At 44.1% G+C, this 15,502-nt stretch overlaps 1 protein-coding gene across 2 annotated transcripts in view; it reads left to right on the top strand.

The window, feature by feature from the left end:
• LOC147724807 (ubiquitin carboxyl-terminal hydrolase CYLD-like) overlaps positions 1–15,502 on the top strand; it is a 481,074-nt gene that overhangs the window by 385,823 nt on the left and 79,749 nt on the right. For both annotated transcript variants that reach the window (XM_086966313.1, XM_086966314.1), the window contains 2 exons: positions 8,091–8,182; positions 13,554–13,620. In XM_086966313.1, coding sequence (XP_086822439.1) covers positions 8,091–8,182; positions 13,554–13,620 — 159 coding nt within the window. The remainder of the gene's footprint in view (positions 1–8,090; positions 8,183–13,553; positions 13,621–15,502) is intronic.

A 15,502-nucleotide genomic window follows, 5' to 3' on the forward strand; every position in this document is an offset into this window, starting at 1 on the left:
ATCAAATAGTCTATGTGAGAAAAAAGTATTGCGAGTTCCTGATTATAAGAAATATTGCATTTCTCTCAGGTAGTGTCATTTCCAGGCCAAGAGCCTCATTGAATTGTCTTAATCATGAGTTACCTACTCGACCTCTGTTTAAAACTGTTCCTCCATCTTTCACTGATAGTATATAGAAATGTTTATATACGTATGTCTATTTTTAACCGTTTCTGAAGCCTGTATTTTGACACTTAATCACGTGCTTCTGCAAGTAAAAGAGATATCATCACGCAATAAGCAGACCTGCTATATAAAATGTCTTAACATCTAATATACTGCAATTCTGTTGTTATGCACATAATTTCTTGAACCATTTTGTGAAAACAACGAAAAATAGGTCAAAAAGTTACCACCGGCATTTTCCATATCTTAAGCTGATCGAAAGTATTTCAGACAATTACTGTGAGAGCATGCAGAATTATCAGCAATATTTCATGCGGCAGGGCTAGAAATATATCCAGTAACTTAGTTACTAGACATTTTTGCCTCTGGACTAGATTTGTAATGGCCTTACAAAATTGGCTCAGTGGTCATTTCCCACAAAGACACCAGGAGCTCATCGACATCAAGCGCAATTGGGAAAAGTCCATTATATCTCAGTTGACTAGGGATCGCTCAAAGTACAGACAGAAAGAGCTGCTTTGTTCCCACAAACCAGAGACTTCAAGGAGGACAAAGAGGCACAGCTCTGCATATGTGGGACCATCGAGACCATCCTTTTCAAACTAGACCACACATATTCGTCGCTGCTAGCATAAAGGGTCTAGGAAGTACTTTAGTCTGGATTGTTAAACACGATCCCAGCTTCATTCTGGTTGTGTAATTTTTAGGTCTCGCGACCTATCGATGTGCGCAAGCGCATCGAGCGGAGCGAGAATTCAAGTGGCGAAAACATCTTCAAACCAAAGGGCTTTCAGCACCGCGGTTTTCATGTAGTTCACGTGAACCACGTGATTAAACATGCACGCGCATCAGACCCATTTGCTTCCCAATCTCCTCCCACGGCTGTCCTTTCTGCCAATCTCCTCCCACGGCCGTCCTTTCTGCGCATCAGACCCATTTGCTTCCCAATCTCCTCCCACGGCCGTCCTTTCTGCCAATCTCCTCCCACGGCCGTCCTTTCTGCCCGCCAGCACTTCAGTTCCGTCCCTCCTCACGTTACATCAGACCCATTTGCTCCTCCTCCCACGGCCGTCCTTTCTCCCAATCTTCTCCCACGGCCGTCCTTTCTGCCCGCCAGCACTTCAGTTCCGTCCCTCCTCACATTACATCAGACCCATTTGCTCCTCAAGCTCCTCCCACATCCCACGGCCGTCCTTTCTGCCCGCCAGCACTTCAGTTCCATCCCTCCTCCCCCCTAATTACATCACTGTTCACGGCCCTCGTCTTTGCCTCCGCATCATCCTTTCTTTCCGCCAGCACTTCAGTTCCGGCCCCGGCTAGCCCTGGCTCTCTACTTCCCTGGCTCTGCCTTTTCCCACTGTGGTTGAGGACGGTGACAGCATACAACAATTTCATTAAGCTAGGACATGCCCGTCAAAATGTGTCTAAACCATGCCTCCTTTCTCGTCGTTGCCTCCGCATCAGTCAATCAGATGCTCGTTCTTGGTAAAGCCAAGATTTTCTCAGAGTTCTGCTCTTAATAACAACTGGAGACACTCAGAACTGTGCCCGTCCCTCCTCACATTACATCAGACCCATTTGCTCCTCAATCTCCTCCCACCTCCCACGGACGTCCTTTCTGCCCGCCAGCACTTCAGTTCCGTCCCTCCTCCCCCCTAATTACATCAATGTTCACGGCCCTCGTCTTTGCCTCTGCATCATCCTTTCTGCCCGCCAGCACTTCAGTTCCGGCCCCGGCTAGCCCTGGCTCTCTACTTCCCTGGCTCTGCCTTTTCCCACTGTGTTTGAGGACGGTGACAGCATACAACAATTTCATTAAGCTAGGACATGCCCGTCAAAATGTGTCTAAACCATGCCTCCTCTTTCTCGTCGCCGACCCCCTCCCCTACCATTCCTAGCTACCCCACTTTCGCTCTCCTCGCACACCCCACCACTTCTCCAACCCCTGCCCCAAAACCACCGCTCCCACTTTCCACTAACCCCGCTCTCGTCTTCTCCTGCCCCCAGTGTCTCCCCACCACCGAAGCCCAAGTTCTCCCCTCACCCTCCAACGCTACTACTCACAGCCTACCCACGACTACCACAGCCATCTCAACAGCGCCACAGTCTCTGCCCGCAATACTCTAAAGTGAACAATTAGATGAAGATTTTCTATTGTACATTCTCCTAATTATCGTGTAAATAATTTATGTAATACCAAGTAAAATGACCCCTGATGGAAGCCTGAATTATTTAAAAATGATCAAGTATTTATAAGATGGCACTTGCTCGGAATTTGTCTGTTGTAAATGGAAGGACACGTATGACTCGGCTTCTCACTTGTGTGGCAGGGCCTAGCTGCATGTGATGCGTTGGTAATCTGTTGTGAAGGCAAAGGCCTGCAGAATACTACATAAAGTCGTTTTGTTTGTGTAGCATTTTAAATCTGTTTGATATTACACCTTTATCATATCAAGCAAACTCGCATTGCATCAGGATTTTTTTTTAAAGTAAGCATGGATTGCAAATAATAAAATAAAGGCCACTTTGTAGGTATTCACGTTAATTTAATAAATTCACTTTAAATCCGGAGATTTAAGTTGTTTACAATTTTTCTAACCCATCCATGCCAACACGAGGAAGAATATTCCTCTTTCTGCGTTCCTCAAAAGGTCCGAATCACAGCCTTAAACGTGACTTTTAGTCTGCTCTCCCAATGAATTTCCACTGTTTAACTTCGTCATGGGGGGGGGGGGGGGGTGTTTAATATCGCCACATCAAAGGCATCAATCACCCTCCCACAGGCTTCCCCAGCGCTGCCCCGCCCCCTGCTTCACGGCCAGGCCATCTGTCCCCGGGAGCTTGTTTCCTTCCCAGTGTAAGAATTGGCTTCTGTAGTTTGGTTTGTCCTGTTCCCATCATGCACTGGGACAGGAACAGACTAATTTGCATACAGCCAGGTTCTGAAAGTGGGATGGTGCAGTGAGCTAAAAAACGGTGTTGGATCTAGCCCTGATCTTTTGACTGGGTGAGAGCTTTCTGCTTAATTCAGAGACTCTGTCCCTCACCACCCCTTTTTGTAAATACATCTGTTCCTAGCAGCAGCATTTCTCCTGCGCCAGGCCACATCAAAGGCTCTGTGCCACTTTCACCCACACAGCACCACTTTCAGACACGCAACGCCACTCACACCCATGCAAGCCCACTATCACTCACGCAACACCACACTCACCCACGCAACGCTACTCACCCAAGCAACACCACTCACACACGCAACGCAACTCATCCACGCAACGCAACTCATCCACTCAACCCCACTCATCCACGCAACACCACTCATCCACGCAACACCACTCATCCACGCAACGCCACTCATCCACGCAACCACACTCATCCACGCAACCCCGCTCATCCACGCAACGCCACTCATCCACGCAACGCCACTCATCCACGCAACGCCACTCATCCACGCAACGCCACTCATCCACGCAACGCCACTCATCCACGCAACGCCACTCATCCACTCAACGCCACTCACCCACGCAACACCACTCATACATGCAACGCCACTCACCCACGCAACCCCAATCATCCACGCAACACCACTCATCCACGCAACACCACTCATCCACGCAACGCCACTCATCCACGCAACGCCACTCACACACGCAACGCCACTCATCCACGCAACGCCACTCATCCACGCAACGCCACTCATCCACGCAACGCCACTCATCCACGCAACGCCACTCATCCACGCAAGGCCACTCATCCACGCAACACCACTCATCCACGCAACGCCACTCATCCACGCAACGCCACTCACCCACGCAACGCCACTCACACACGCAACGCCACTCACACACGCAACGCCACTCACACACGCAACGCCACTCACCCACGCAACACCACTCATCCACGCAACACCACTCACACATGCAACGCCACTCACCCACGCAACACCACTCACACACGCAACCCCACTCATCCACGCAACCCCAATCATCCACGCAACGCCACTCATCCACGCAACGCCACTCATCCACGCAACGCCACTCACCCATGCAACGCCACTCACCCATGCAACGCCACTCACCCATGCAACGCCACTCACCCATGCAACGCCACTCACCCATGCAACGCCACTCACCCACGCAACACCACTCACACATGCAACGCCACTCACCCACGCAGTGCCACTTTCACCCACACAGCACCACTTTCAGACACGCAACACCACTCACACCCACGCAAGCCCACTATCACCCACGCAACGCCACTCACACCCACGCAGTGCCACTTTCACCCACACTGTGCAGTGCACAATAGGTCTCGCAGTAGGAAAGTTGGAGCTATTGCTTTTGTAAATGACAAAGCCCTTTGTTTTTAAAATGAAAACAAAAATAAAAGGCATTGTTATTTGCAATTGTAATAGCTCCAACTTTCCTACTGCGAGACCTATTGGCAACGCCAGTGCTTGTTCTCTTTCCTGCCTTTGCTCTCTTGCCATCCTGTCTCCATTCTACTTGCCCTTGACTGTTGGGTACATTAATCTAAAAGGTTGTAATTGCACTTAGTGCTTTGGGCTATGTCCATCACTTCTCTTTGTTTTAACTTGAATTTTTAAACTTGTTTTCCTTGTTTGTGTGTAAGAGTCGGCAGCGTGAATGGCTATTGAAGCACTCCTGAAACCAGATCCATTGAAGGCCTGCTTTCAAATTACTATTCAGGATTAGCACAAAAGTGTTTCCAGGCTGTGATTGGACCATTAACCCCTTCGATGCTTCTGACGGAACGGTTCCGTCACTAGCACCGGTTGGGCTGTGCTTATGACGGAACTGTTCCGTCACGGCCACGCCCTTTATTTAGAACCTTCAGCACAGCGCGAAAATTCACGCCTCACTGAAGGTGTTAACATTTAAACATCTGCTCTTTGGGCTAGGCGCATGATTTAGGCTCACTTGCTGGCTGTTGTGAACGCGCTTCTAGGGACTGATATTGAGACAGCATACTTTGTGATAGAGCTGTGTCAGCTTAAGTTTATGTTATGAGGTAAGGTTGTCATATTGCTCAACCTTAGTTCAAGGCATGAGTGGCTGTTGGTACACATGCTTTACATACTCTGGCCATCAACTGTTGGGTCTGGATGTGTGCAAGTTGTTTTTCTTCAAATAGGTCTTTCAAGTAATGAGGTAGAGAGACTCCTCCTCTTGGTGGTAATGTGCATGGGCATTGACTCCATTGTTAGATTGTAGTCTTTCTGCCAATTGGTGTGGACGTGTATTACTGCGCTACAGCTCTATACCATTTCGGACTCCTGTTAGTTCGTAATTCACCCTTACCTTTGTTAATATTGTTATCGAACGCGTTCTCATCTTTGAGTTTTGAAATCTAGAAAACTATCAACCATTGGATCAACGTGCTCCAACCGTGGCCTTTCATGCCTCGCCCTTCTGGACCTCTCTTTCGATCTCTTCAGCTTTGTCTTAAAATTCCCGTCTGATAGAACAAGCTCTATTCCCTTTCTGCCAGAGGAGCCAAACTAAGTAGCCGCAGAATGAACTTCACCAGTTCTGCAATCTTGTCTCCTGATCACAGTAAAGCAGACTACAAGGCGTACCGATAGTTTCGGTCGAAGAAAACCTTACGGGACCAAAGGCCACATCACAGGAAAATGCGATAGAGAGATGTCGACGATACACCCAACATCTTCGGACACCAGGATGTCGAAGAGGGGGAGAAAGAGGAACTCCATGAAGCCTCTGTGGCTGAGGAGGAGGCTTTTTCCTTTGAAAACTCTGGCTCCGACTTAGAGGTCGATCTTAAGATGCAGGACCTACCACCAGGTCATTGTACTGCGAGTACTGATGTACCAGTCCTGCCACTGAAAAAAACATTGGGTTTCAACCGAACATAAGGCTCCCAGGCCACCATTGCTAGCGGCCCATGGAAGGCACCTAACCTCTCCTACAGTTGCCCCAACCTCGTGCTCGGCACCGAAAGCCCAGCCAAAGCCATTGGATTCCACATAGAGCCAACCCTATCCATCTTCGTCTTTGATCACTTCGGCTCCGAAAGTAAAGACCATCTTGGTAGCAAAAATGTCATGACCAGCATCAAAATCGAAACCCAGTTCTCCGGTGTAACCAATCCTCAATAAAATGACGGAACGGCTCAATGCACATCAGAAAGAGATACATATATAGCCTCAAACTGCCCGCATCTGAACCAAGACTGTGGTGTTGGCGTCCCTTCCATCAAAACTCCAACTCTCCTTTGGAGAAGCAATAGATTTGCTGATGCCTGTCAAAGGGAGGAAGATAGAAAAAGCTACCATTCCCTTGCACCCTCTTCCACCTACTTCACCACCACTACCACCCTTCATTCTCCCACCCCCACCTCTTTCTCAGGGTGATCCCCTAGATGTCACTCCGAAGTGGTCCCCACATTCCCTTTTTTATGAGGCACCGCATATCCCAGATCCCTGGCCAGATTATGGTATTGATCCCCAGGGGGGACACGGATCCAGACCTGTACCCTCCCAAACCATCACCCCCGATAACACCACCTCATAGCTCATCAGCAGGGATGCAGCGTACCACCAGGTCATGCTACATAAAGAGCCATTACTTCACTTAAGTGCGTTGTGATCTCTAGGCACTAACCTTAGAAGGAACTTTCTTCCAACTACACAGGGATAGGGTGGTCCTTTGCACCTACCCAAAATTCCTTCCTAAGGTGGTTTCCCCTTTCTACTTTAACCATGCCTGTTTTCTTACCTCAACCAGACCCGTTTATGGAAAGGGCTCTTCATACACTAGACATTAAAAGATCTCTAATGTATTACATTGCAGAACCTAAGATTTCCGTACAACCAAACAACTCTCTGTTGCTTATTTGTCCGCTCACAAGGGGAAGCCCATATCCAAATTAGGCATTTGTAGATTGGTGATTAAATGCATTCATATATGTTACGTCAAAACCAAAAGGACTTTGACTACACCCCTTAGAGCACACACTACTTGTAAAATAGGGACTTCCATGGCTTGCCTGTGCAATATTCCAATTGCCATAGGTCGGCTATTACATAGGTAAGGCTTGCATAGTTAAGACAGCTACATGGTCTATGCCACACAAATTCACTAAGCATTTCTGTGTGGATGTTCTAGCACGCCGACAAATTAATATGGGTCAGGCAGTGCTACTTACACATTTTCAAACAACTGCAAATCCCACAGGTTAGCCATCCGCTTTTGGAGGGTACTGCTTTATAGTCTATGCAAAGCATGTGAATCTACCACCACATGTGCCTCGAAAGGTTTAGGTTACTGGCCCTGTAGGCATCTGTTCATGGCACCCACTTTCCTCCCCCGAAACCTGTAGCCATTGCAGTTCCTTTTACTTTTTCATATGCATGGACATCTCTTTACTAATACTTACACTACATTCTCACCCGCCTAAGGGAACAGAATCTTAACAATGCGTATTATCACCAAGAGGAGGAGTCACTTTACCTTGTGATTCGAAAGACTTTTCTGAAGAAAAACAACTTCCACACATCCATATCCAAAACTAGATCGCAGGAGTATGATGCAAAGCATGTGAATCTACAGCACTGCATGCCAAGAACAGATGCTTACAGGGTAAGTAACATAATACTTACTCTCCGGTGAAGGTGAAGTCAGATGTTTATGAGAGTGAGCCTAATATACAAATGTGCTAAACAATGTTTGAAGTATGATGCAGATTTACTAAGACAGTCACACAGTGATGTCACTGAGTTTTGCATATTTCGAGGTTGAATGTGGTTTGAAATGCTGACCCTTTTCAAATGAAGCCGAGTTGAGAGGTTTATGTTGTCTATTGCAATATTGTTTTGGATTGTGTCTTATTACTACTGTTGAGATAGTGCCACCAAATTCATTTTATACACCTCTTGCTCCTAGGAACGGATTTGTCGCTGCTAAAAGTGTGATGAAGCTAAGACGTCAGTTGACGCAAGAGAGCCATTGTCCGAGCTTCGCAACATCAGAGAAGGGTAAATTACATATTCTTGGATAGCCTTGGACAGTACATGAAGTTCTTGTGTAGAGTCAATGTCAACATTCTCCTTATTCAACTCTTTCTATGAGGAACATTTCATCCCTTCCTCCATAATCATCTTATCCTATATTAGCCGTGTTTAGAAAATCTTTTCATGCTAGAAGGCAGATGATTCTCACCTTTTACTGTAAATCCTTCAACCTAGTACCGCTTTACCCAAATTCAATTTATCAGTGTATGTTTATTTTTTTTTAAATCATATGCTCTCTTAAGTTTTCTTTATTGAAAATAACACTACAAAATGTTTTTCATGCTTAACTTGCTGGTCCTCCAATAAGTAGTATGCAGGAAACTCACTCTAGGTAAATGCCACTAACTCTTTACACATGTTCTGCACTTAATGTGTGAGAAGAAATTAGGTGCAATATTTTATTTGGTAAGCTGGTAGAGTATCATGCTTCATGTCAGACATGTTAGCACATAAAGCACCACTCTCAACAAAGTTACAGTTAAATGCAAGACACTTTGTTGCTGTAACGTGAATTTAGTAAAAAGGCGTTTAAGAACATTCCTATGTAATCATATACTGTCTATGCTGAAAGTAAGGAAGAACTTGATTAAAAAATGCACATATTAAAATTATTGTATTCGTAATTATAGGAGTTGTATTGTATAGATTCTTCTGTTTAAAATTTGAGGCAATTTCGAGTGGCACGTAAAATCTTTGATCATAACTATGAATTTGGTGTAATTACAAGTTTGACAGGGCGCCCAAAATAAAGGAAGTCCAAAGTTCAACATTTTATATATCTTATTTAACTATACTTCAATATCTCATTATTCCATATCCATTAAAAAATTCCATTTAACAGCCACAGTCAATTCGTTTTGTTAGAACATCTTCAGGTGTTTTGTCATTTTACTTGATGGCCAAGCCCACGGACATTCCATGGGACAACATTAAACATATTGGATACAATAGAAGAGGCGTACAGAAATATGGGTGACAAGCTGCACCACGACAGGAAGAAAAACTCTGAAAAAGTTTGATGTCCGAACAAAACGCGTTGGCTGTCACTGTAAAAATATATATTTTTTAATGGATATGGAATAATTAAATATTGAAGTAAAAATAAAGTTATAAGAAATGTGGAACTTTGGACTTACTTTCTTTCTGGTACACCGTCAAACTTGTAATTCTACATTGATCTGCTTTGCAGTAGTATCACTCAGCGGCCGATACTAAGGGTTGTGTGTACCCAACTTAAAGTTGAAGAGGGTTGTGGTAGTTGCAACCTAATTTGCCTGGCTTCTGCACTTGCGGCCAGATGCAGCAAAGGGTTTTTCCCATTCTGTGTCTATAGGAAAATATGTTCATGCATATTGCCCTTGGTCTTTTATGAATTTAGTATTTCAGGTAAAATCTCTAAAAATGCAAATTAGTTTTTGTAAATGGAGAAATCCGAATAAATATGTATCTGCCTAGTATACTGGGAGTTTTAAAAGTAGCAGACATGTTAAGCATTCATACAGTGACTGGAGGGAAGTCAAGGTGTTCTTGAACCTACATTTATGCCTATTGTGCTCTTTCAGTTTTTGTGACAATTGTTGTCTCTCGCTAACTCAGTAAGCCATTGTCCTCCGAATCTGAATGTGAGTGGAGTTTTATGTAGAACTGCCCAAATACAAATTTTTACAGTGATAATGGGTATAAATATGTAATTATGATAGGTCTTGTTCTTTTATGGGAGATGACCATTGTAATGTGAACCCTCTTTCTTCCATTAGATATTGAGTTGCAAATAGCTGGAGTGTCTGCTTGGAGTATTAAACTCCCCAATCACTAGCATCCCATGTACAGTACCTCCAGTGATGGCAATCAGTAATGCTATTGAACCATAACAAGTGCCTACTCACTGGCATCCACAAGATTAGCTATCATGTATATATGAATGATATTCAGATGCATCTCAAACTAGAATGCTGTTATAGGAACTTTATGAACATGTCTTACTGGCTGTCACTGGCCTATAAAAGGACGCAGAAAACTGGCCCTGCATGAACAGTAAAAAACAAAACAAAAACGTGCACTTTGGCCTTATCAGCTCATCTGTCCTCCCTATTAAATACCCTGGACCCCTGGGCTCTGTCCCACTTCCAGCCCAAAAGAAAGTCTACAAACGTACAACCTGGGTGTGCTGTTTGATTGGGAGTTCTCATTCAGCAGATACATAAATGTTGTATCCAAATCCGAATTCCGTCGCTTACATTTCCCTAAAATAGTTATGCCACTTTTCCAGCCCTCTCTGTGATTACCCTATGACTTGCTGTGATCATGTCTCACATGAACGAAGCCAGCCATGTCACTTAAGGGACGTTGAATCTGTCTTTTTCTGCATAAATACCCAGTTGGATCTGCACCCTATCTGCGGAAGATTAACCCCTTGCATGCTGGTGACGGCTCCCGTCCGTCATGGCCCACAGTGCTCATGTGCGGATGACGGCCGGGAGCCATCACGACCACGCCCGCGATCGGAATGTGCCGCACAGGAGCGGAATTCCGACCGCAGGCAAGGGGTTAAAAAAACATTTGAGATACGGATATTATTTTTGTAAGTTCATATATGGCTAGGAGGAAATTCTTTGACTTCTTTCAAGAAACCAGATAATGTCGGGCACAAATTAGGGAACCACATGTGTATTTGGTCAAAGAAATCTCTTAACACTTTTCCACTAGCACCTCCCATTACTAAAGTAATACACGGGCAAAAATGATAGATTCCTCTATTGAAGCATCGCAAATGCTTATATCCCACTGGTCTCTTACTTTTGAAAGTTCGTAATGTGGGATTATGAACCATAATCCTGGGTAGAGGATGTAGCCTTTCGAGTAGAACAGTCAACCTGGAAGCTGGGGAACTGGATTTGAGTCTCAGTAATGACGCTGAGCATCCTGTGATTCTGGGCAAATCATGTAATCTCCCCGTGCCTAACAAAATGAGTGTCTCCTTGTGTAAAAAAACTTGTGCTCATGTAAAGCAAACTGACAAGCAAGCTGGGGCAGTCAGCTGGACCAGTCAGCTGGACAGACTCCCACACGCTATGTTTGAATCTTCCTCATTAATTCATGGACATTCGTAGCAAGGGAAGGTGGCAAATAGTAGATGTTCAAATTAAAAAAAGGGTTTGTAGCAGATTCCTACACAGTGTAAGGCACCTCACTTTTGTAAAGGGGAGACTGTCATACTGTACTGTTTTTGAGAATTCACTTTTTAGACATAATTCTAAACCCATGTTTTAAATGGATATTTTCCCCTTTAGAATATTTACCTTCATCCCTTCTGAGGTGCCAGACTAGATCCTGAAAAAAAAGTCAGCAATGTGGAGCCACTGGCTCAAGATGATGCCGTCCAGAGGCAGGACCAGATGAGTTGTGTGGATCCACCATAAATGACACATAACTTGATATAAGGCACCATGTGCTCTTGTGACAGAACTTACTTTTTCTCTGTCAAATCAAAGATGATGGATCCAGAGCCACTGAGAAATTGTCTCAACGTTTTTGGGCTTCATGTCCTGTGGCCTTAGCTGCAGGTCCATGTCTGTGATGGATAGCACAGCTTGTGGTGCCTGAGGAAATCATGCAACACTTGAGCCTGCAACTGAAGGCAATACACTAAAGAGAGGCAAACGTGTTCATGGCCTTGTTGAAGAGGAAGTCCAGGTTGTCATCCAGGTCAACATCAACTGTCACTGTCATTCTTATATCAGACAAGTAAAAGATCTATTGAGCGCTCTTCATTCTGCCATTGAACCATTCCTTCAAGCATCTTCCCTCCCTGCAGAACATAAGCTACACAAGTGATGGCCAGTTTTTCAGCCATGCCCTCCAGTGTGCTTGCTTCCGCTGCCATAGGCCCTGATGTGCTTTTGGCACTCTCTGGTACAATCTTAGCACCCGCGGCAGTGCACTCTGAATCTGTTGTTACTTTGTCCTTGAAGGCGATATTCAAACTGAAATTCTATTCTGAGCCTACAGTTGTTGTAAAGTGTATGCTCTGGCGCTGTTATAGTCATTGACGTTGGCTACTTCACAAATTCCTAGTAAACCAAAAAAGTTGCAATAACTTGTTTTTCTTTTTTGATGGTGTTCACTATTTTGTATTTGCTGTACAAATGTGAAAACTTGGAAAAGTTATGATGGATGCCCTTGCGCAGAAACTGATGCTTGCACTATTAATTGGTAAAACTTGTGTAAAACTTGTACCATTATCAAAATACCCATCATTCTTGCTGTATTATGGTGTTCTTCCTTTGGGGTTGGTGAACCAATTTGAAAATAACCACAAATCCAGTAGCCTGAGCAGATAGCATTAATCCACTGCAGAAAATGTGAAACTTTGTTTCTTCTTCATGATGATGGTGGCCACATATTAACAATGTTTTACATTGCATTAAGCAATTATCGCATAAAAAAGCATTTCCTCAAATTAATCCATTGAAAAGGCTGAGACATTTTTATGTTTTCATGTCCTCTTGTCATTATTAAGAAGCCCAGATGTTTCCTTGGTATCCTCAAGTCTCCTCCTCTGTGAATGCCTTCGGAATAGTTCATGTAAGAAAATTCACATGAGTGAATATGCATTAGAAGAGCAAGTAACATGCCTTAGTTAACATTCTTTCTAATGTATATGACATCTTCTGCAGATTCTTTGTCACAAGTGTACTGCCACGTAAGGAGGTATATATTATTATTTTTCTAACATCTTATTTAATTTTGCTCCGTCATCTATGTCCAGGGTGTCTTCGGATGGGTAGTGAATAGATCCAAAATTTTCTGAAAGGGATGTCACCAGGGCATGCCACCTTGTATGAATTCAAGGGTTTCTTTCTGGTGAATCCACTGGACTCTAGTCATGACTAGACCGCTCTACCTGGTGCCGGTGATTTCTCTACCGGAATAAAGGTTTAAATATCCAGTTCCAGTTTTCCACCAGAAAAGGGGCCCTTGTAAATGATCCGCTGGAGCTATGATAGACATCCAAGGCAGTATTATGGAAGGTGAATGCCTTGTTCTTTTCTTTGAGGGTTATAGTGGTCCGGTATTTCCCTAAAGAGCATCTGTATTCCTTGTATTTCTTATTTCCATTTATGTGCTTTTTGGAAAGTGTTACATGATGTCCCCAGTAACTGGACATCATTCTAAAAGTAATGGATAGGAAGATTAACACGATGGAGGACTATGGTTAGAGGTAAGTAATCTTCATTTCACTCCTTGCTGGTCCTTTAGCTGTTAAGTGCTTTGTGTGTGAGGGTAGCTTCGGGTTGAACTTCATATCTATTTTCTACTGTTGCCTTCATTTCAGATCCAGAGGAGTTCCTGAATCTCATCATGCATCACATCCTGGGGATAGACCCCCTGCTGAAGCTTCGGTAAGCTAGCATATAAAAAGGAGGGGGTTGGTCTCATCCTTTACTGTGCTGCTCTGCTAGCAAACAGTTCTTCATACCAATCAGTTCTCCTCAACCAATTTGCGAAAAATTTGTTGCTGGTCTACTATTGTCACTGAGTTGTTAGAGTTTATAGGAAAAGAAGAGTATTAGAATATGGCATTGCCGCATGTGATTTTATAATTGCACCTATTTAGTGTTGCTAATTGCCTGGGAACTCTCGTATGTCTGGAAAAGCCTGCAATGCTATTCATGAGGAATATATGCTCACTTTCACTATAATTTTACTTTGTTCAAAAGCTGGTATCTTTGTTTTATTTTATGTCTTTTTTTATAAACAAGAGTGTCGGAAAGTGCCTCTTTTGACATGTTTAGGCCCCACTTTTTGCCAGATGTCTGATGTGATTTTGAACCATAGGTGCACTGAGTCCATGCCAACCCGGTCCTCAGTGCCAGATCTCTTTCCCAAAAACGGAACCACAATTGCCACAACTTCAGCTCCCCCTGTAAGTCCCTAGAAAATGCCCCTTGTATCTAGGGCATAGGAACTGACCAGGATCCTCTGGGGCTGAAGTACTGGACTTTCCACCCCCAAGACCCCTCACCAAGGCTTTGCACTCTGCTATTGCAGGCTGCGTCCCTGCAGAAAAATCATGAGTCGTCATGGCACACAACCCTATGCAATGCCTCCTATACACTGCTTAAGAAATAAGTAAGTCACCCATTCTGCAGGCCTTTAGCCTTAATGCAGGGTGCACTATCTCTTATGTGTGGGCCCATCAACACAAGCAGATATGCCCTTACAATGTCCAGCCTATTCTGAGATGATGTAAGTGAACAGCGTAGCCATAAAGAGTACATGGGCTGGATACTTGTTTCCTAGCTTTATGAACGGCTTCACTGATTCCTAAGGTGTTTGGTACCAAACATTGGGCCAAGTGTAGGAAGCCAAATAGTGACAGCAAATGCCGAAATTTGCAGAATTTCAGCCTTTGCATCATAATTTGGCTCTGAGCGATGTAGATAAGATTAAACCTAATCGCAAAATAAGGAATCGCAAAAATTGCAATTCCTTATTTTGCGATTATATTTAAGGAATCGCAAATTGCGATTCCTTAAATGCAATGTAAGTAGTACAAAAGAAAGTGCACTTTAGCCGTAAGGAATTGCTAATTGCCACTAATTTTAAGTTGGTGGTAATTAGCGATTTCCTTTAAAAAAACACTTTTTTGCTTTTTTTAAAGTGCCATGTGGCACACATTCATGCCCTTAGGGCACGTATGTGCGCCACATGTGCACACATGCACATTTCAGGGGTGCAACAGGTTGTCCTTTTGGAACCTTTGCACCCTTGAAATTGCGCCCGGAATTTGCGAGTGCCTCTTGGTTACTCGCAAATTGCGGGCGCAAACCTAGGAATGAATGTGATCGCATTCCTTGATTGCTAACCTCAATTTGCGATTCGCAATTAAGGAGTATTAAGGAATCACAAATATTTTTGCAATTTCTACCTACATTCAATTTAGCATGTCTTTAATAGCAATTCAGAAAAAAACGCTATTAAGTACTCGCTAAATTGAATTTACCTACACCTGGCCCATTGTGAATACATTGTCACTGATGCCAATGGTGGATGTAATAATTAAATTCACACAGGAGACTCTTTTAGAGGGTTCCCATAAATATACCAAGCACTGGTGTGTGGTTCTGCACTTGTTTTTGCCAGCCTGCCACTACCAGGCATGTTTCTGAACTCATGGACAGAGATAAAGCCTGCTCTGGGCTGAGGTGATTTACACCTCCCCCAGACAAGATGACCTTACTGGACGGGCAGCTTCAAAGGCGATGCTAGCTGGAAAATCCA

This window comes from Lissotriton vulgaris, chromosome 4_1, assembly GCF_964263255.1.
Source record: "Lissotriton vulgaris chromosome 4_1, aLisVul1.2, whole genome shotgun sequence".
In the NCBI taxonomy this organism is placed as follows: domain Eukaryota; kingdom Metazoa; phylum Chordata; class Amphibia; order Caudata; family Salamandridae; genus Lissotriton; species Lissotriton vulgaris.